The sequence below is a fragment of the Plectrocnemia conspersa genome, unplaced genomic scaffold (genome assembly GCF_051122295.1).
Source record: "Plectrocnemia conspersa isolate PC_06_02 unplaced genomic scaffold, ASM5112229v1 ptg000009l, whole genome shotgun sequence".
Taxonomy (NCBI): Eukaryota; Metazoa; Arthropoda; class Insecta; order Trichoptera; family Polycentropodidae; genus Plectrocnemia; species Plectrocnemia conspersa.
In genome coordinates this window covers 26,829,693-26,853,027 of record NW_028277173.1, presented here as the reverse complement: position 1 = coordinate 26,853,027, position 23,335 = coordinate 26,829,693, and the positions used below count along the sequence as shown (strand labels likewise).

The window sequence follows — 23,335 nt, the reverse complement described above, 5'->3', positions numbered from 1 at the left end:
TAAAACCGAGCTGGGTGATGAATAGTGGTTTTAATCTATTATAAGCTATAAAATTAATTTATAATTAATAAAATAATTTGCTTCCAGTCTAGTGTGTTACTACTTACTTAGTAGCTGTTGCTGTTTACCACGTTGTAACGCATTGGGCTAACTCCTAAAATGTTGAAACGGAAGATTTATAATTAATTAAATTGTAAAACTTTAATGCCTTATTAAAAAATATTAAATTAATATTTTTATATATATGTATATGTACATACAATACAACTTTTTTCTATTAATTATAAATTAATAATTATATAAAAACCAATATTTATCCAAAGAAATGTGCCGATGTTTCTCCTGCGTAAGAATTTCTCTGACGGTCATGGCGATCTTTGGGTAACCACCTGTTGATTGAAATGTGGAACAATCTTATTAATAATTAAAATTGAATATTTCTATTTAGTTTTATAGTTGATTATTATTATTATATATTTTGCATGATTATAACATCGGCATAATCTCCTTGTATTTGTAGGTTAAGATATACATTTTCAATAATGTTGTTACAATACTAAAAAAATATAATTGTTAGTTAGCACGGTGCCAGGCTCAAAACCCACCAGTTGTTATTCCCCATTGCAACAAATTAACCATTATACTGCTGATATTTTCGTTCAGTATAGGTTTGGGTTTGAACAGTAAATAGACGTTTCGCAACTGTCAAATTTGAACGTGATTTAAAAAATCTTTCTTACGCAGTTAAAACAAAACTAATGTTATTGCAACAGAGAGATTTCAAAACAACAGATAGAATAATAATGTTGAAGAAATTTGAGAATATCGATATAAGGGAAATAGTATTAAGATGGCTTATTAATTATTTAAAAAAAAGAAAGCAAAAATATAAAAATAGTTACAGATAACTCTATTATAGAAACAGTTGATAATATATTTAGGAGTAAATACCTATAAAAAAAATACTAGAAAAGTAGTATATTATTCATAATGAAAAATATGTTAAATATAAACACAAAAAAAATTACAATAGTATTGTATTGCCACCAGTTTAATTATTGAGCAACAATATAAGATGCGTTTAATAAATTATATAAAATGATGCTGCAAAAATTACAAAATAGGGCAATGAGAGTAGTCTTAAATACAAATAGATTTACTAGTTATAGAAGTATGATTGATGATTTAGATTTACTAGTTATGGTTAAATGTTCAAGAAATATTGAAGATGAATGTTTTAGTATTTATATACAAGTTTGAAAATAGTATATTACAAGAGTATTTTAATAAGTATTTAATAATAAATAAAGATGTACATAGACCATGGTTTCCCAAACTATGTTCCGCGGAACACTGGTGTTCCGCGGGCCAAAAATAGGTGTTCCGCGGAGCCTAAATAGATATTTCACAAAAATTTGGAGTATATTAAAAAAATTGTTAGTCTTGCTAATACATAAAATATGTTCATAAATCTGATAAAAAAGCTTGAAACTATTGTAATTTATTGCGTTAAAACAGGATTGGTTGTATATTTTTGGAAATATAAATGATTTAAATAAAATTTGCATAAAAATGAATCGATTTTCTTGTACATTAATTTAGTCTGGTTGCTTACAATACAGATTTTTTTCCATTTTGACAAAAAAAAATATTACAGAATTTACATATTATTCAAAAACTACCCATGGATCTTTGGTTGAAAACAGGAAATTTGACGAAAGGCCAAATATTTCTACTGATACATCTATCATCGAAGAAGAAAATAATCCAAAAACTGAGAATACAACTGATCAATATTATGCCTGATGTAAATGTAAAAAATGTAATTTAAGAACCCAAAATCATCAGTCATTAGGAGTTTTATTTATTTGAATTTTTATGTTTATTAAATAAATGATATTTCTTTTTTAACATTTTTTATTTTTATTTATACTATTATGAATTACCCAACCTAAAAAATAAGCTAAGTGTTCCGCCAAAGTTTTCGGATTTGCCAAGTGTTCCGTCGCTGAAAAAGTTTGGGAAACCCTGACATAGACAATTTAATGATAGAAGAAAACGAGTACGGCCAGGGGAATAATATATGGAGGTGTGAATTTGTATATTCTATTTATGTTTATTTTATGTATTATATACTCCTATATGTTTAGTTAAAATTTGTTTAATGTAAAAATTAGCTATATTAGGTAAATAAATAATTAAATTAAAATAAATAACATATTGATATAGTAATTTGTATTTTTTTTCTGCTCGTATTAAACCGGCGATAACTCACCAGATAATTTTAATACATCTGTGAAACAAAAATATAAGAATCTAGATAGCACAGAATTTTTTTTAAACTGCATATTTTGCAGGATCGCTTGTTTACGATTACTGCCATAGAACCAGTAACAAGTTGTTACATCATATGCATGTAATTTACATATATACATTTGCCACTCAGCTGACCCAACAGCAACACAATATCAGTGCTGATCAAAAAGTTTCTGAACTATCGTGCAAAACTATAATACATTTTTGTCCAGTATCATTTTATTAAGCTAATTACTTTTTGTTGTATAAATTAAACAGGTGTTTAAACATAGTTTCATCAGATTTTTGCCACTTACCTTAATGTTATAAATGAATGGATCTCGACGATTCTCACTGATTCCACCAATATTATGTTGTAGTTATGCATGTCGTTGTGAAAGTTTCGAGGATGGTCTGAAGTATTGGTGAAACTTGACGACATTTCTCAGCTTCCAGGTTTAAAGTTAATCGCTGAAGGTTTCAAAGCTGCTCTGGGTCTTCTAATTAAACTAGCTGACAGTAACTCCGTTTAACTTCCGAGCTTATCTATAATCTCAAAATGATTATTATACCTATCAACTAACTGCAACTCGGGTGTAGATCGGTATTATAAGTGTCCTGACGGACCGTGTGGCACAAAAGTGATTACAAGATTAAAAAACTAATAATGCTTCTTTTAATAAATAAGACTTTCTTATTTATAACCTTATGTTAATCTCACATTTTTATATTGCGAAGCAACAAGAAGACAACATTCCTTAGCTTATGCATAGTATGTGATAATAATAAATGAACATTTAATTGAAACGACCTTCTGTTCTGTTCATATTATTTCTGTTCTGTTCATATTATTATTATACTCTATAGAGAGCTCCTTCACTATGCTGATTATATTTTCAGTCAATTTATACCATCTTTCATTTACTACGACTAACCTGTTTTGTAGCTCCCAAGTCGAATATTACACTATTTTCGAATTAAACCACTGAGCTAAAGCCTTATACATATATACAGAAGCGATATGTCAATATATATTAAATGTATTTGTACTTAATAAAGATATTATAAAAGAAAAATTGAGTAACTTTTTGGTCTGTCCACATACAAATCGATATTAGCTTTCGCGTTACAACGTCAGCTGATTTCTCATAGAATGATGAGAATTCCCTGACGCGTTTATGTATTAATGCATAATAATAGAATATTTTTTGTATCGTATTCGATGGTGATGGTGATCTATTGGCCGACTAGTCTGAGCGCATGTCTGCAAAAAATCGACTTAGTCGTCAGCGCATAGTCATAGGTGACAGTTGACAGTGAGTCCATACAGATGTAATATAGATGTACTATTATAGTAGTGGGTCGAATAGTCCCAAAAAAATCATGGTAACACAGCGCTTGCACACATACAGGTATGCGTATCGCGCGAAGTACCGTTACATCTTCGCCGTTCCGTCGGCAGTTGTATTCTTCGTCATGTCCTCTTGACTGGAACCACTTTAGTCATCGAAGGACGCTTCGTGGTTGAACTGCGACCATGGGCTGGCGGCAGGAGCAGGAGCAGCAGCAGCAGCCCGGCGGAAAGAGCCTCTGGAAGGCCCTGTTCTTATGGGCCACTGGCGGATTGTTCGGATTGCACCACGTGTACCTGGAGCGAGACAGACACGCGTTCGTATGCTGGTCCAGCTTCGGTGGCATGGGACTGGCCTGGCTGGCCGATTTGTTCAGCCTTCCCAGATACGTGCGCGAAGCGAATCTTGACCCTAGTTACTTGGAAGAGTTCACTGAGAAGCTGAGGACTCAGCCCAAAGTGAGTCTATAAACTATGGTTTATATTTTTATTAATTATGTATATGTGTTTTATTGTTAAACATTTAGACGAAATTCTATGAATCTTAATGAAATCTAATATCAGTATTTATTTACATGCGATGTATGAATATTACAGTGAATGTGTATTTTTCAGTGAAGATATATTTTCACTAGTGAAGGCAAAATACATTTTCACCAGTAGATACATATTTCTACACTAGAACATATCATTTAACTGATGTCTATGAAACTCAATTTGACAGTTGCGAAACGTCCATTTGCTGTTCAAACCCAAACCTAACTTAATGAAATTTTTAAAACTGATTGTTCTTCGAAAATATGAACTAATAATGGTAACCAAAAAAATGCTAGATGAAAAATCGATTATAAATAAATTTAAATTTAGAAAATAGCTATATAATTATGAAATTAGATCTGCCGATTCTGTGTAGTTTGGCACAATTTTTTTTAAATGTATTGCATTGAAAACATTTAACGGTTTACCAAAATCATCTAGGAATAATTGTAAAGAAATTTAAAAATATATGTATTTAATTATAAACGCAAAATGGGTTATTTTTTACTCATGTGGAATTACGTAATTACGGAATACTCATGCAGAATTACGTAAATAATTCAGAACTTTTATTAGGTCAAGTCTAAAATATAAACTAAGGCAACTCATCTCAACTCAACTCAAAAGTGCAGACAGATGTCGCATCTCGCATATTGCTCCATATATATAATATAAGAGTGTTTATCAAAGCATATTCAAACCACTTCTAATATAAGAGTCTTAATCAAACTATATTCCAACCGAATGTTGGTCAATAGAAGTCTTTTAATCCCATAGGACCGAAATATCGGCTAACACTACCAATGCAAAAAATACCACCGGTCGATATTTCGGCGCAAATTTAAAAAAATAAATTCAACATGTTAGATCTTTTTGTACGATATACGCGACGTATCATCATAAAAGGAATACATTTTCTTTATCTCATGCAAGTCTAACAGTACATAGCAGTTCTTAATGTCTCTAAATGTTCCTCTTTTTATGATAAGGATGGCTGGTGAAGTGAAAACAAAAGTAGGTATTGCATACACAAAATTCTTTCTACTATTTGTACATTTTTATTTACATTCAGGTATATTTTTACCTAAATAGTCAACGGAATATGCTTCATTAAACATTAAATAAACTATTTTTAATATAAAAAATAGTTTTATAATTATACATAAATTGAAAGAAAAAAAACATCTAGGAAACAAGGATATAATAAATAAAACATATTTCACTACAACAATAGTGAAAGGCAGCGATAAGATAATAATTTTGTAAACTTTTCTTTGAGAACAGACAAATAAGGATAAGTTTCAGAGCACATTAAATTATTATGGACTAACTGTGAAAAATAAACAAACTGTAGATTTAAAATCTAGTATATAGACTATATTTACTACATAATATATTATCAGTTAGGTTGGCTATGGAATAGTAATCACAATGTATTGTATTTAAGCATTATTCATCAAAATTTAATAGTGTTAAAATGCGACGAAATATCATAGCTTAAAAATATTAAGCAAAACATAATTATACAAATAATTATAAATGGCAAATATTCTCAAATTCCGTTATTATTAAGCGTAATGAGTTTTGTAATAATATACAATGTGCATACGACTATGAATCACATTTGTGTTTACAGTCACAATTATCACTATTTTTCTTATCAAGTTACTTCCTACTTACTGCGAGTAATATTAAATTGCAAAAATTAACAATAAACACTTTTTTATTTTTTATAAATTATAAAACAAAAAAATTACAGTATTAATTAAAATATTGGTATATAATATTTTAAATTTCTGAATATTAACATAAAATAGTATTTTTATAAGCTTAAAGAATACATTACTATAATTTTTTAAGAAATTGCTTAAAAAATACTACTAACAATATAAAAATTGTGTATTGTAAAAATTTTATCTAGCGTTGCTATGAGACAAAGATAACGTACGCGCATTAGATGAAATATCTTGTTTGAATAAAAACACTTGTTTTGCAACATTTTATTTATATGTGTAAGATTCTTTAACACAAAAACCAAATTAACTTATATTTTACTAGTCTTTTATAATTATTATTAATATTACTAGCATGGTAAATCAGTCGTATAAGTCATTGACTTATTCCTGAAAGACCTGCTTTCATATCCCATATGGAACCTAGTAGTTTTCAATTTTTAACGTGCCTAGTATATTTTTGAATCAGTGATTATTATATCATTATTATTCCGATCGATATTTATATTATGTATAATAATCTAATGTAATTTATCTTTGTTTCATTATTGATGTTCTTAGCAACAACGTATTTGTTAAAAGTGAATTTACCTCCATATTTATATTGAAAGCATATACAGCTACAGCTGAGTAACATTGCAGAAAGACAAATAAATGTTCATTAATCAAAATTGTCAACTTTTCCATTTCAGCCATCGTTTTCAGTCAACCGTTTCACTTCTGCAATATTGACTGCATATTGTTGGGGCTATTTATATATGTCTGCAGTTCCTATCGATGAATTTGCAGGCGTCAATTGGAAGTTTCTTTATTGGTTCACGCCAATACCTGTAACTTTGGGTAAGCCTTAAAATTTTACACAATTTACATTAAGATAGTATATTACAGTTTTTGAACATTTCAGGAATTTGGACCGTTGGAAACATTGGAAGACAAACCGGCGGAGCAGGACAAACATTTTTAACGTGCTTAGTAGTGTCACCATTAAGATATTGGTTAGCTGATGATACATGGCTGACTTTAATGGTTGTGTGTTCAGCTTTAGTATTCGATAGCTATTCTAAGCAATGGAGGAGGAAACTGCATAAGAAACGTTCTCTGTGCAGGTGATTGTTTTATTTATATTTTCTTTAGTTGTACTACATTTCCAGTTATATTTTAATATAATATATATCTAGAAATTCTATAAAAGATATCATATTCATGTTTTATTCACAATGTTTATCTCAAATTATCCTGTAAGGAGTCTGTTTATATTTGCCTCTACTAACAGTCTCTTTACAAGATAGGAGCACTATATTAATTTATTAAAAATGAAGTTCTATCTAATAAATAATCATTGATTTTATATTTCAGACGACTCACTGTTTTAACTGCCTGTGCAATGATATACATGTCTCTTTGGATTGGGTTCTTTTACTTTAATGGAACAATCACAGATGTGAATGGAGATGAAATACCTGTCCATGAAGCCGTATATCACTTCTTCACCAGTCCTTGGTAATTAAATATTTTATTAATAAGATTTACAGTATCAAATAGAATGAACACACCAAATTAAAGAAAAATCTGAAAGTATCAAGTATGAGAGGCCTGGAAACCATTACACATAAGTTCCATTGTGTTTACTAAAATCATAATCAGTATCAGGCAGCGGTGACCATCAAAAATGTTGTAGCAGGTATTCGAGTCTGAAATAGAGTAGTTCTTGCAGTGGTTTAGTAGTAGTAGTAGAAGTAGCCTTGTTCTTAAAGAGCTCGGATGCCAGTCTGCCACACGCTGGAGTACGCCATCAATCAGTGTGGGAGAGCGAGGAACCCCTCTTGAGGTTAAAACTTAAACTCTTGAGGGGAAGTGACCTCTCGGGCTGGCCGTCCGAGGTAGCTCCCTAGGCACTACTTATGACGAGCAAAGCATAGCAGAGTAACGCAAGTGAGGACCGAGGCTGCAACTGAGGCAGCATATACATCCCTCCTGAATCTGGGAGGTGGTTCTGTTACTAGGATGATACACAATTGCATGCAGTGCAAAGCAATGCAGACCAGCCAATTAGAACACGTCTCCCCAAGCGCTTGGGAGAAATACTAATGCGACTCCAATAACATACTTAGTACTACGGGGGGTGGGGAATCCGCTCACCTGGTCGTCAAAAGCTGGGTGCCCGCCCATAAGGGTTGGTCTCGTAGGGCCTTAGTACTGGTAACGGCAGTGGCGCACGCAATGGATAACACGTAGTTATACTTATGTCCTTAAAGAGCTGACGTTGGTGCCTCTCGAAAATTTTGAGTGTATCAAAGTGAAATAATGCGAATGGTGAACTTTTCACGCAAAACATCCAACGTTACACCCAATGTGTGGCAAGTTGCGCCGTCTTGTTGGAACCATGTGTCTTCCATATCAATATCTTTGATATCGTGGCAAAAATAGACGATTATCATGCGCCTATATCATTCTCCATTACAGTGCGACCTACATAGTTTTTAAAAAAGTAAGGCACAGTGACGCTGCCTGACCACAATGCGCACCAAACAGTCACTTTTTGGCCATGTAATGATTCACATGAGAATTTTCTTCGCCCCATATGCGGCAATTTTGCTTATTAACATACACAAAGAGGTGGAAATGTGTCTCATCAGTGAAGATTTTCTTTGAAAAATCAGCATCATTAACATACAATCTGTAAATTCTTCACTGTCCATGGTCTCTGGGCTTCAGTTCTTATGTTATCTGAATTGTATACAGGTCCAGATACAAAATGGGCCAAAGAGAGCCATAAGAACACCCCAAAAGTTGTGAATGCCGACGTATCGATAATTCCGGGTCTTCGTCCACACTTTCACTTACAGAAGCAATATTTTCGGCTGAACGGGCGCCACGATGATGCACAAGCCTTACCATATCTCCAACGCTTCCAGTATCTTCAACTTTTTTTTAACTGTCCCGGTTTAGAGTTTCATAAATATGGTAAGCCTATCTATAAACGAAACCATTATGGTTGCTTACCGGTGGTTGTCGTCTGTGTCGATTCAGGGAAAGCCCCACTTAGATGCAATTTTCTATGTTAAAAAGGGGAAAGGGGAGGAGATCAACGGCTCTACCCTTCCTCAATGGTTTGTGGCGGAACTGGAATCTTCGTTTTACTCTGATAAATATCTTATTGAACTATTTCAACTGTTGGAGCATGTAATCGCCACATGTTCCAATGGTATAAGTTGAAGTATGTGCTCGTTTTAAGACATTATTTTGGGGTATGGTTATTTACTCTTTCACTGCGGATGTCACTTATGCCTGTGCCATGAACTTTTGCGCCTTATTTTATAGTTATTTCATATAATTTAGGGTTGGAATAGCTTGAATTTATTGAACTATAAGTCTCAAAAAAGTAGCAGAATGTTATGTAAAGAAATTAAACAAACTCTGTGAAAGAATAGATAAATGCATTTAATATTAAAAATTATTTCAGGTGGGTCGATCTCAAACAATCGTTATACGATACGTACATATTTGCTCAGCATCATGGATGGTACCAGATATGGCTTCAAATAATCGATCTATCCGATCCTCTCGGAGAACAAAACGCTTATAAAGTACATATAATTATCATCTTATGCTATTAAATACTTACATTCTTCATTGCTTTAATGCTTTGTTTGTTCAGGTGTTGGGCGTTAGCAAAGACGCTAGTCAGCAAGAAATTACCTCAGCGTGGCGGCGCCTATCTCGCGATCACCATCCCGACAAAGAAAGGGATCCAACACTGCGAGAAGAAACTCAGAAGGAGTTTTTAGATATACAGCAAGCATACAATTTATTGTCGAACACTCGTTCGCGTAGGAACCGTAAAAACAAGAAAGACAACGCCGATTTCACATGATCTTCTCGTCCATTGTATTAGGTTACTCAATTGCACGTTTGTGATATAATGACGACCAATTTTGAGGAAATGTATTGAATGTTATATTTATTTATTTATATTGATGCATGTTTGATATGATACTGTTTTTTAGTCACCAAATAAATATTATTTTATGTACATTGCTTTTTCATAATTCTTCAAACACAACTGTTCATACATTGTGTTGTATAGATAAGTTTTATAATCCAAAAATAAGTCTGTCGAATTACTGTAAATTTGTTATTTTTTATCATTATCTTGTTAACCTTTCCCCTTACTGTGACAAATAAATCCATGCGTTACTGTGCTGTGTAGTCTATACGCATGCAAAGATTAGTGATTTAATATAAGTGAAATTTAATTGCTGAACAGCACAAACAAACAAATAGACAGTTTGCATGTGTCTGTTGTATCCGTTTGCAAAAATGCATCTCAGAATTCGTAACACATGTGTACGTTTGATTATATTGGTGAATTTATCCTCGATTTTCGACAAAATATCTCGACTATGTCGATGAGTGGTTATTATTATTACTTATTATTATTTTATTCAATGTATGGAGGAATACTTAAAATCCCAACCCAATATTTATTATGTTTATATGGATATTTAAATTATTAGAAGCAATGTGTACTCGTTACACATCACAGACAAGGAAAGATTAACAATCGTAAGTTTAATGATCTGCATTCGAGTAATTACTGTTATAATATAAAGAAAACATTTTGCCTATAAAAATAATATTTCTGCAAGAATTCATCATTTGTAGCCTGTCTTGTGTTCAGGGACGACATTTCAGCTTTTTCCAAGGGCGGGGGGGCAAAAATTGACCAACAATCAGTGGCGTAGCTAGGGTATGTGCCGCCCAGGACGATCCTTAATACCCATACATTTTTTGCAGTTATAATATAAAGAAAACATCCCCCACCCATACAATTACTGTTATAATATAAAGGAAATAATTCGAAATGTCCAATACTAAATTACATACACTGGAATTGAGTTAAATAGGAAGCATTTACTCAATTTAGTATTCAATTGGCTAGATGCGTTATCGAATCTGCAACAATTTTGCATTATTTTCTCACAATGATAAAATAACACATAAGCTTATTAGCAAAATAGAGAAAATACAATGTTTTAATGACTCAACTCAATCCAACTACATACATTTGATGACAGGTCACTACAACACCTTGCAGATTGACTCAATGTTGCTTTAACTATATTACATATAACAGTGATAAATTGCCCACTTTTACTCGAATACTATATTAGCAATAATCCAATATGATTACATATAATCCACACAGAGATAAATCTGAACATTAAAGGAAGTTTTCTGAGAGCAATATGATTTAAAAGTACATCTACATTAGCTCTTACATAATAGTTTAACAGTTATATCTACATTACAAAATTGTCACTAACTGACTTGTCAATAAAAACGATTTTATGTATATAAAGTTAAAGTTTGTTTACATAGTTCTTGAGAAACGTTAAAAGATACAATGAAAACAATACTCTTCAACTTAAATTATGCTTTATTCACTTATTTCAAATAAACTCGTGTCACATTATATCAATAATTATATTAAATAACTTATACTATAAACTCTAAATGAAATTCAATACAATTAATTCATATATCCATTGGTAATGTCTTGATCCCATAGTCAAGGCATTTATATGTTGATTAGGCCTTTAAACACACTATAAACAATGCAAATTAACAATAATACTGTCAAAAGAGGTATTTAATAAGCATACTATCTTATCTTCAATTCGTAGCTACTTTCTTCGTCCAACTAAACATATCCCCGTCCAAATCTTTACGGTGCAAAGTCTTTCCTTGATTCAAATATTCAGCAAACTGTGCTACAATAGGATCTCGCATACAACTAGCCATTGCAATAACTTTATCTTCTTTGTCAAAGTAAAAAGCGACAAACTTCAAAGCTTCAAGATCGCCATCGATCAGTATATCGTTAAATTTTCCATGGCCGCAATATCTGATCGATTTGCCGAACAGCACCGTCCAGAAGAACGGCACAGCTTTCAACGGCGCATTTTTATTCAACATGTTAAGAGCTGCTATCCTGCCGTGATAATGAGCTAAGCCAAAATGTCCAATAGCGGCTTTTTTGCCATGCGAATACACCGGAGCATTTGCTATATCACCGCCGGCAAAAATACCCTGGATATTCGTCTGCATTTTATCATTCACTGGTACTGAACCATCTTCGTTGACATCGACACCGGATCCTTCGAGGAATTCAGTATTAAATAACGATCCAACTCCCATCAACAGAATATCAGCCGGTAATATAGATCCATCAGTCAATTCGACTGAACAAATCTTATTTTTTTCACTATAACACATACTTATATTATTGTTCATCTTGAACACGACACCCTTATCTTCAAATAGTTTCATCAAAGCATAGCCTATATGAGGTCCAAATACGGATTGAAATGGAACATCATCTCTAGCGACAACAGTGATACTCTTTGTTTTACCAACGCAATAAACAGCAGCTTCCATTCCAATGAAACCGCCTCCCAAGATCACAATATTCTTATCAACTTTAGCTCCAATTGCAGCATCGATATCCAAAGCATCCGAAAACGACCTAATTGTAAATACGTTCTTTACATCATTGCCAACAATCGGCAATTTTCTCGATCTGCAACCTGTAGCTAAATAAAGATATGTGTAATTCAAGCGGTTTCCGGTCGAAAGTCTCACTGTTTTAGAGTCGCAATCCACTTTCACTACTTCTATACCTTTGATAACTTCTATATCATTCTTGCTGTAAAATTCTTCATTCCTTAACTGCAGTTTTGTGATGTCTGAATCGAGCGCTTTAGATATCTTCACTCTATCGTACGGTAAAGTATTCTCCTTGCCGACGATGATAATGCGTCCCATGAAATTGTTCTGGCGGAGCGTTTCTGCGCAAGCGGCCGAGGAAGGACCACCACCGACCAAGACGTAAACAGTATCATCTTGATGACTTCGCTTCGTCATTTTCTTCACTCTTCGGTTAGCTTGAAGTTCAGATTTTTTGGCTTTAACCTGCAAAACGTCAATAATATGTTATATATCGGAATAAAAACAATCTAAAATCAAGATTAGAATACCTTCACTTGTCCATCGTCCATAACGGTCACTTGATAGCACGGCAATGAATCCAAACCAGGATAATCTTCAATATCCCCAGTTTTTATGTTGAAACAAGCTCCATGCCACGGACACCTGACTCTTCCTTGACCTAAAGCTCCCGACACCAACGGTGCTCCATAATGAGAGCACTTGTTACCGATTGCCGATAAAGTTCCTCCTTGACGTATGACTAGCACCTTTCCGGCGTCGCCAATATCAAACGATTTCATTTCGTTTTCTTTGATGTCCGAATCTTTGCAAACAACAGCTTCGACGTAATCATCGTTTCCAGCCATAACAGTAGAGTCTAAAAAAAATGTTTATGAATACGGGATGTAGTCAATAAACTAACAATACATGATAATAACGTGTGAACTAGTCGAAAACGAGAAATGAAATGAAAACCAGCAGAACCTTAAATGATTTTTGATTAAGGGTCATTACATCAATTTTAAATGAGATTTGGAAAATACACGTTTCATTAATAATTTGATAAATTAAATGTCGCTTAACTTGGAAAATACTGGTGAAGAAAAACTGGAGTTTCGACTTGTTTTTAATACGCTCATACGACAAAAAGAAACTATGCATTTAAATTGCTAGGGGTAAAGTAAAGTGGGAACTATCGCTCTATCGTATTAATTTTTAAGGATATTCTTCCAAAAAAATCGCTACGCGAAAGGTCTAAGTTAATATACAAATTTCATTATATAAATCAAACCAGCCATTGACAAACATTAACGAAAGTGCTTTACAGACTCTCGAGAGAAATCAACAATTTAGAACATCCAATAACGACGTAAGCTTTTTAAAATCATAAACATTCTTAACAATTAACATTCTAACAATTAATTTACACAGCTTCCTCTGCATGATGTACACTCAATGTACATGTAAAAATGTATAAAAAGTGTGATGTACACTCAGTGTACATTTAAAAATTAGTTATTTAATATTATAATCTTCTAACGAATGCTATGAAATGAATGATTTATGCACTTTTAATAAATTATGTATAATTTAAACAAGTCAAATCAAACTTTTTATACATATATATTTTTAAGTTTTTCCGGTTATTCAAAAAAAAATATCTCCATATAATTGTAATTGTTAAATAACACTTGCTATGCGTGAAGTACTGCAAACCCAGTTACATCTATTACGAAGCTACGTGTTAATAATTTATATTTTTTTTATAAAATTATTACCGAATAGCTCTACTTTCTATTACGAAACATTGAATGGTATCGACCGTTAGCAAGTGGGTCAGTACAAGGCCGACGTGGACCAAAAGTTGCTAATGATTTGATTGACCTTGTGGCGGCAATACAAAATGACACATACTAATATTTTTGATTCAAAGAATTTTCGATTATTTTATTTCAACAAAATCTCGATTTTTAAGTAAACATACTATTTTATCTTTCAAGTAAAATGTAAACATTGTGACATTGTGACACATCGAATTTACTAAAACTAAATATCTGGGTAAAATATTTCCTTCATAAAAATGTGATAAAAAATAATTATAAATTAATATTTTTATGAGCATTTGCCAAGTAAGGAAAAGTATAATGAATTTCTTTAGCATCATACAAATCAATATAAAGAAAAGTATAAACAAAAATATTGATATATCCTAAAATTGTTACTACGCAGCAAATATAGTACGAATTTTTTGTTTAATAAAACAGCAGTAAATGTGAAGATATTAAAATGGCTGGTCCTATATCTAATTAGCTTCTTAAATTTTAACATTTATTTGTAATTATATCTCAGGACCACTCATAATCGTTGTGTCGATATTTGTTATACAAGACCTGTTAAAAGGATCATAAGACTAATAGATTTGTGTACCTCGAATTTAATAAGAATCAAATTAAAGCTAAAAATTTGCTTTAATCTCGTTGGACCGTACAAAAAAAGGTCAGCACTTGATATCACCGCCGAACAGGTATTGCACATTCCAGAAGACAAAAACAAAGATTTTAGTGCCTAATCATCTGCATTGGTCAAACAAAGGACGAAGCACTGATAGAGGCGTTAGATTTTTCTGATTCCTCTATAAGTCTATAGTATATATAGAACTACTTGTACGAGAATCAGCCGAACTTGCATCAAGCTTGCAAAAACGACCCTTAGAAGCTCAAGAAAAACAACCGTTTTTATCTGGTCCAGACAAAAAGTCATGACCCCGTGGACAATAATATGTTTATAATAAATAATTACCGCTAAAATTGCACGGCCATATTTTAACCGTTGTGAATAAAAATCGTTTATTAAAAACATTGTAATAAAAATTGTCGGCCAAAACAAGTTTATGGAAAATCAAAAATTTCGCGCTACGTGGCTTAATCATTTACATGGAATAAAATAATTCCGACTTACATGTATATCTTCAAAAACTATTTTTTTTTATTTAAAATATTTGCCACAAATAGAGAATGTCACAGTTGCAATATTCGCGGATAATACAGAAATCTTGGCAGTGAGAAAAAAAATACCATCAAAATACATCAATTAGAGCAAAAAATGGAAAATAAAGTTGAATGAATTAAAATCGGTACATATCGACTCCACCAATAAAAATATTACTAATCAATTGCAAATTTTTATAAACAGGAACACTATTCCATTTTTAAATACAGCTTAATACCTTGGCATGATCTTGAACACCAAACTGTGGTGGAAGGAACATATAAAAAATAAAAAAAAATAACTTGAATTAAAATATAGAAAGTTATATTGGCTTATGGAAAGAAACTCTAAACTCTCAATATACAACAAAATCAAAATATACAAGCAAATCCTGAAACCAATTTGGTTCTACCGCTGGGGATGTGACAAACAGTGCCACGTTAAAATTATTTAAAAAATCAAAATAAAGTGTTAAGAAACATTGTGAATGTTCCGTGATATGTTTGCGATAGAGACGTAGGTATTGAAACGTTGCCAGTGCTATAAAACGTTTTGCTGCTAAACATAAAACGAGGATCAAACAGCACGTCAACATCGAGGCAACAAGCTCCTCAACATGGACAACTTAAAAAGATGGCTGAAGAGGACTAAGCCCTTCGAACTGATCTAGTTATCATTACTGAAACTCATTTACTGTTAGTGATTGTGTAGATAGGATAGAACAGAAAACTTTTGGACGCCAATGGGTGAACATAGTGTTTAAAACATAAATTATTAAAGATAGAGTAAAATTAATTATTGGTCATAAACAAGACCAGTTTTAATGTAATACAAAAATCGTTTATCTCAATAGCATGTGACAATTAGTGGCGAGGAAACAAAATATTGACTAGGATAAATTGAGACATATATAAAGAAAAAGACATTTAATTAAAGTGATCAGATTTGCTAGGTTGGAATGCGAGACGCATGAAAAAAAAATTCCGAGATTACTTTGTTTAGCTCTTGCAGCATTCCTAAATAAACAAAAAAATTCCGAGATGACCTATTTTTTAGCTGTTCCGGTTTAGAGATTTAGTCTTACAGTAAGCCTATCTATTTATAACGGTCAGTAGCTTTGATAAGCAATCAGTACTTATTTATATTAATTTTATATATTTTTAATTAAATAGCTGATTATATTTTGACTAAATGTTAGTATAATATTTTGACAAATAACAATAATGTGTTATACCACAATAATTCATTAATGGTTAAAAGTTACTGATCGCTTATAACAAAGTTATAAATAATATTACTGACCATCTTGTCAGGACCACCCGTAATCATCGCGAAGTAATTGATTTATTTATGTGAGAAACAAAGATTTTTTTTACTTGTCAGCGAAAAACAAACGATTGTATATTTATCTGACCGGACAGCAATTAACAATTTCAAAAGCACTTGCTTAAAAAATGAGACCTTACTTACAAACGCAAAAAAATTATGCAACAAAGATCTGTGCATAATGCGAAGGTCGGTACCCAAATAATCTCTGAAGAAGTACTGGAGCCATAAAACTACGACGTTGTCGAAATTTTACCAATTTTGAATCACCGTTAGGTAGATATAATCTAACAAGATATTTTTAGAGAAAAACAAAAAGTTTGGTTCCACCCCAAATAATTCGATATTGAATAGACTTCACCCCATTCTGAAGGGTATATACGCTAAAACACAACCGCACTAAATCACTTTACTCAGATATTCCAGTTAGGAATTTAATATCTACAGACACCTTAGTCTGTGACTTCATCCAGAACTATGACTCCGCTCCCGAAAGTGGACATGCGCTAAATCGAACCTTAGATATCCGAGAAAGCAGCTACTTGCGAGACTACGTAACGAATTGTATGGCCAATTTTTGAGATTTAAAAATAATTTTGAACATCTGCATTATTTTATAAGATCGTATTTGTCACACCAGAAACGAGAAGAAGAAGAAGATATTTAACAATCAAATACAGTTTGACCACACACATACAATTAACGCTAAAAGGGAAGTTTGTTACCTTTAAAAATATTCATAATAAATTATCATAATAATAATACCGCATTTGCGGTCATTGCGTTAATTATAAAATAAATTATCACCGCAATAATGAGCACAGTCACAAGGTTGTAAAATATAATGGTATTGCATAAAAAAATCGTTATTCTTTTTTTAAAAGCTAAAACGTGCAGTTAAAGTGATGATAAGAAGAAAACAATAATCGAAACGTGAGTTACTTAAGTTACAGCTAAACATAAAATTACTGATTCTAATTACACTATTGACATAGTTTGTTGTAATTAACGCAATTTAAGCATCTTATGTGGAAGTGGAGCACGAATTGATTCGTAATGATTGTGATGTTATGTTTTAATGAATTACACTTACCTTTGTTTGGTTTAGCTGTCGGGCTTTTGGTGAGCGAAAACGACTTGGTATTGGAGGACCCCATTTTGGTGATCTAGATGTATTAAAATTTCCAAATTATTACGATCAACAGGTGGACATTCGCCTACTTTCACTTTCGATGCGCGCGCAGATTTGATTAACGATCTTTCAACCGAAAATGCCTTTGAAATTTTTGGAATGCTTATAAAGGAACGACGACGTCGCAGGAATTGTAATGGATTTGGCGAAGTCTAGAATGAGACTGGCGCAGGTCAAGAGTGAGAATACATGCGTGCGCTTATCAGGAGTGGTGGAAGTAGATTGTGGTGGGAGTTACTACTCCCACGTTGTAAAAATCGTGTATGGATGTTGTGCCTTATGTAATATTGATTGGATCAAAACATGCAGTTTTTATTAACGTTCATTAAACGTGAATGGAATAATTCATTCCGCGTGTATTTAATTGAAAACATTCACCATGGAGACAACATAATAGAGAGCATTTCATTGGAAATGAAAAATCAATCAAGCAAAGAATAGCTACATCATTTTTTAAATAAAGACACGTTATTTACCTATATATCATTGATTTATTTTTAATATTTTCTACAAAATTTGTTATAGGGTCAAGTGAAACGCTCTGTATTTGTCTAATATATATACATTCCTACTGCATCATTCGTTACTGTAATTAGATATAAATCAGAGTCCAGATTAATTAAAGTGGTGTAGCTGATGTTAGTGCTTCTCGATGTGTGTTTAATCTGAGTTTTTGCAAACCCTTTTATATATTTTCTGCGAGCATCTTTGACAAATGGTGAGAGTTTAATTCGAAAAATTTTACTGTATTTCGGCGCGTGTGACAGCAGCGGCAGTTATATTTACTTATTTTTCTAATATGATGGCTGAAACTGTTTACTTTTAGTGAGGCGTGTGGTTTTAGTAGATATTTCTGATACTGTTTGTTCCGCTTGTTTGTTTGATTGCTTAGTAGGACCAGATCAAATGATTTTTCGGGCCCTGTATTTGAATATTCCCCACCCTTAGTCCATTATCTAGTGGCTTCGTGGTTATTCTACGTGAATAAATGAAAACAAACAAGTCTTTTCATAAGTCAAAAATAGCGCAACTGATTGTGTAGTTACAATCTTCAGTGGTGAAAAAAAATCTTTAAAATATTGACCGCAGTGATTATTTTTTATGGTTACGTTATCTAATGTCTGTGGCGATTTCTATTTCTGGCGGTTCTTAAATAGCATGGCGGTTGAATGGCCATTTCTCTCGAAGGTAAATTTTGTAAGTACCTTTATGGTATAGTACATAAATCGTTTGTAAAAAAGTTTCAAAAACATTTTAATTATTGATTTTTAAAATGATCAATACTCTCTAACAAAATTATCGTTTTTTATCAGGTTGTTCCATAAATCTTTGCGTTTTTAAAAACGCAAAGATTTATGGAACGTCTTGTTGAAACCACGATTTATGGAATGTCTTGTTGAAACCGCGTGTCTTCCACGTCAATATCTTCAATTTCGTGCCAAAAATAAACGGTTATCATGCACTTAGAGCGCTCATTATTGACTGTTACAGTCCAACCTTCATATTTTTAAAAAAGGTTAGGCCTAATGCCGCCGCCTGACCATAATGCGCACCAAGCAATCACTTTTTGACCATCTAATGGTCTCTCGTAAATCACATGAGGATTTTTCTCGCCCCATATGCGGCAATTTTGCTTATTAACATACCCAGAGAGGTATAAATATACACTTTCAGAGAACAAGATTTTCTTTGAAAAATCAGCATCAACTTTCTGCTGCTCTAATACAAAATCTGCGTAAATTCTTCACTGTCCATAATTTCTGGACTTCTTCAGTTCTTGTGTAATCTGCATTGTATATGGGTGCAGATGCAAGTCCAGATGCAAAATGCGCCAAAGGAAGCCATAATAAAAACCCAGAAGTTGCGAACACCGACGAATCGACAATTTCGGGTCTTCGGCCACACTTTCACTTATAGCAGCAATATTCTCGACTGAACGGACGTCACACGCCATTCACATGCCATACCCTATCTCCAACGCGTCCAGTATCTTTAAATTGTTTTATTACATTGCGTATTGTTTGCTCAATAATAACCTTACCGCAAATTTCGATACACAGTTTATACAGAATTGTTATTTCTCTTGAACATTTGAACAATTTTAACGCGTTGGGTGGTGCTTAAGCGATCCATTTCGTAAATGTGTTGTTGCAAACCAACATTAGCCACTTTGAGCACGCGTGATTATTGACAGCTGTCTGATTTACAGCGCTGTTAACATAGAAAACTCTAATTAAATTATCTTGTAGTATAGTTTAATACAAAATAAATAATATATTGCATACATAATACATCACAAAGATTGAAAGTGATATTTTACATAAGCCAGATCAACTAATTGCATTGTCATTATGACGCATTGGGGTAACATAAATAAATAAATATTTTTTAAAATAGTGCACATGCAAACAGTAAAAATTATGTCATAAATAGGAGCACTATACCGAAATACATGCACTGCAATTTTTGAAGCGCAGCAACCACATAAAAAAGTCACGAACAAAATTGTATTCAAAACACCGAATCAAAAATAAAGAGTATAAAATAGGTCAATACAGAAAGAACGCTATTCACGTAGTCCATTAGATGATTTTAACATTTTTATTATAAATAGAATGTTGTGCTAATTCCATTTGCTCTCATCAGCTCTTATCGAGCATGTGAGCGGTGAAGTTTCTTTGCCTTCATAACGGCGGAGATGTTGAGTATAAAAGCCAATACTCCACGATAGAGTAACAGGATAAATATCTTGGTAACTCCAGCACAATTTCCATGACTTGAATCAAGACTCTAAATAACAATATTCACCACTTCAATTAACATCGCTTTGAGAACTTAAACCAGTAGTTGAATTTTTCCACTATCTATAATTAGTTAATGAGAGAGAATACTCGTTCTACTGGTGAATGTATTCAATATAATTATAAGAAAGTATACATGATTGAAATTATAATTGCGGAAATGTTGAAATAATTTCAACCAACGATTTCTTATTGAAAGATTCAAAGTATTTCGTTGACAATTTTTGCGACGAAATGTATTCAGAAATCTGTTAATATTCATAAAATAATTTTGAATCTTTGTAAGAATAGATAGATTTCTTTTCAATCAGTGAATCTGTTACTTTTTGTAAAGATATTTATATATACATACATATGTAAATCTATCACTACACAAAAAAACATAATTTTGTAAAAAATACTTACAATAAAAACAAATTTCATAATTGACCAAGTAAACATATTTTTTATAAACAATCATAGAAATATTAATTTTATTAAAATTATTGATAAATAAAATTGACTACAACTATAAAATGAGACCTTATAGTAAAAAAAAAACTAGCTTATAAGGCAAAAATATCATCACTCTTATGCTACTTTTTAATGTATATTCATATTATGTTGTATCTACCATTTATTTCAGGCTCACCTAAATAAAATATTAATATTTAATTTTAATTTAGATTATTCCAATTTCACCTAAATTAAGTAATATTTTAATTTACATAAAATATTTAACAAGTAATAAACATGAAACAACTGTTACCGATTAAGTTAACTTTAATAACATTTTGTTTTCAATACTGTTAATAACAATTAATTATCAACTAATATGGCTTTACTGACTATAATAATACCTAAAATTATGTAATAAAAAAATCAAACATTTTATAAAAAAAATAGCAATATTAAAAATAATATGACACATAATGATTTAATTAATAATATATTGTACTACGGCAATCAAAGATAAAAAAAAATATTAAGTGTCATGTTAATTTGACTACATAGCACTTACATAGTTGAGATAAGATAACAAGAAATGATGGTTCTGCATTCACATATATAATTAATTTATGATTAAATAAACCAATAAATCATATTTTTTACATGTTATTACTTTTTAAAATAATATTATCAAGTATTATATTTACTCAAATAATAATTTATAGTTTAGATTTTGTAATAAATGTTTAATCGGAACGTAGTTTAAATAATAATCCAAGAATACATAAGACGAACGGCTTTAAAATTTATGTAAAAAGTGATGGAGCAATTTCAAGAGATTATGCCAGTTGCAGCACGTTAATTTTACTCAATTGACAAGATAATGGAAGAAGAAGAAGCTATGGATTACAACAGCATAAACTAACCCTCAAGGTTGGAAACCCTATTATGCTGCTGAGGATTTTGATCCTCGAAATTGTGCAATGGAACGCGATTGGTTATAAAGGTAATAAACAAATGTGATTGAAATGTCTCATTTATTTCTAGCAATTAACTTTAATTTAAAATTCACCTTGACAATAAATAAGTCATAATGTGATTTTTTTGTTACTTTAATGTATTTTTTGTTAATGCAAATAAATGAAAGAAAGCTTCTAAACATGTATGCGGGTCACGATAGTCATGATTAGGCCCAAACAGCCAGCTAATTAAAAATCATAAAAAAAATCGAAACAAAAGACGAATTGTTCATCACAAATTGCCTAAGTTAAAAAATCGTCATCGTCTCCTGATTTTAATTGATAAGCGATGCGAAACAAAGATTATCATCTCACGCACACAAAGTGTTAAATATCAGACATTCGATATCAAAATAATTCGGATATACGTGCAGGCAGGAAACTATGTATATATCTATAATATATACATATAGTAAAAGTAATGATAATAATAAACAATAGCTACTGATTAGATTACTAGGTACTTGTAAAAGATGACTTAATTTGATTTGTTGTTGTGATGATAATACTTGATAATGTTTCGTGACACGAAAAGCGTTTTTTTTAATCAATACTGCGAACCGAGAAAAACTTTGGAACATGACAATTGCATGCCGAGCTGTCAACTGTCAAGTGACAGATTTAGTGCGGCCAACAACAAAAAATATAATTACATATTTTATATAAAATTGAAGCAATTTAAATATTAAAAACGTAATTCAGTATCATATAGAATTTTATGTTTTTATTTTTAAATATATTATTAAATAAGGTTCAACAAATATAATGCTAAGGCCAAAATTTAATTAAAAAAATATAAACAGGCATGGCCAAAATTTTGAGTACGGCGATTTACTCGATATTAAAAATCGTAAGCTTATATATAGTGGCGAAATTTTTGCCTTTGCATGAAATATCGCCCCTTCTCCTTTCTCCGTAATATTAGTTGAAATATAATTTACCATTCTAAAAAGTTGTATTATTCATAAATATTTTTATCAAAATAACATACTTCAAAACATCTACAATAAAACATTTTCATACATATTTATCAATAGCGGTGACTCCATTAAGCTATAAAATCGCTACTTCTCTGTTTAATATCTAAATTAATTCATATATAATTAAATGCTTATTAACATTTTATATTATACAAAAACAATTATTTTACATTACTTTTAGCCTTAAATATA

At 31.7% G+C, this 23,335-nt stretch overlaps 2 protein-coding genes across 5 annotated transcripts; one reads left to right on the top strand and one right to left on the bottom strand.

Moving 5' to 3' along the window:
- Positions 1-3,759: 3,759 nt before the first annotated feature.
- wus (TM2 and DnaJ domain-containing protein wurst) lies at positions 3,760-9,949 on the top strand. The gene is made up of 6 exons (XM_088191649.1): positions 3,760-4,105; positions 6,609-6,756; positions 6,821-7,022; positions 7,273-7,416; positions 9,380-9,503; positions 9,575-9,949. The coding sequence occupies exons 1-6, from the start codon at positions 3,833-3,835 to the stop codon at positions 9,788-9,790; spliced, it is 1,107 nt and encodes a 368-aa protein (XP_088047775.1). The 5' UTR covers positions 3,760-3,832; the 3' UTR covers positions 9,791-9,949.
- Positions 9,950-11,338: 1,389 nt separating this feature from the next.
- On the bottom strand, positions 11,339-22,798 carry LOC148232484 (apoptosis-inducing factor 3-like). 4 transcript variants are annotated; one of them, XM_088191648.1, is made up of 4 exons: positions 22,628-22,798; positions 17,816-17,888; positions 12,957-13,285; positions 11,339-12,891 (listed from the first exon to the last, which is right to left on the bottom strand). In XM_088191648.1, the coding sequence occupies exons 1-4, from the start codon at positions 22,742-22,744 to the stop codon at positions 11,593-11,595; spliced, it is 1,818 nt and encodes a 605-aa protein (XP_088047774.1). In that variant the 5' UTR covers positions 22,745-22,798; the 3' UTR covers positions 11,339-11,592. The 4 variants fall into 4 exon arrangements, with proteins under 4 accessions (XP_088047774.1, XP_088047771.1, XP_088047772.1 ...); XM_088191645.1 differs by having other exon boundaries at positions 22,646-22,789; XM_088191646.1 differs by lacking the exon at positions 22,628-22,798 and adding an exon at positions 21,716-21,879.
- Positions 22,799-23,335: the final 537 nt, after the last annotated feature.

Coding starts and splice junctions, on each gene's coding strand:
- wus (XM_088191649.1), top strand. CDS start 3,833: ATGGGCTGGCGGCAGGAGCAGGAGCAGCAGCAGCAGCCCGGCGGAAAG. Junction 4,106..6,608: donor AGCTGAGGACTCAGCCCAAA/GTGAGTCTATAA, acceptor TTTCCATTTCAG/CCATCGTTTTCAGTCAACCG. Junction 7,023..7,272: donor AAGAAACGTTCTCTGTGCAG/GTGATTGTTTTA, acceptor TTTATATTTCAG/ACGACTCACTGTTTTAACTG.
- LOC148232484 (XM_088191648.1), bottom strand. CDS start 22,744: ATGTTCCAAAGTTTTTCTCGGTTCGCAGTATTGATTAAAAAAAACGCT. Junction 17,889..22,627: donor AATTAAGTCATCTTTTACAA/GTACCTAGTAAT, acceptor TAATACATCTAG/ATCACCAAAATGGGGTCCTC. Junction 13,286..17,815: donor GACAGCTAAACCAAACAAAG/GTAAGTGTAATT, acceptor CATTTTTTTTAG/ACTCTACTGTTATGGCTGGA.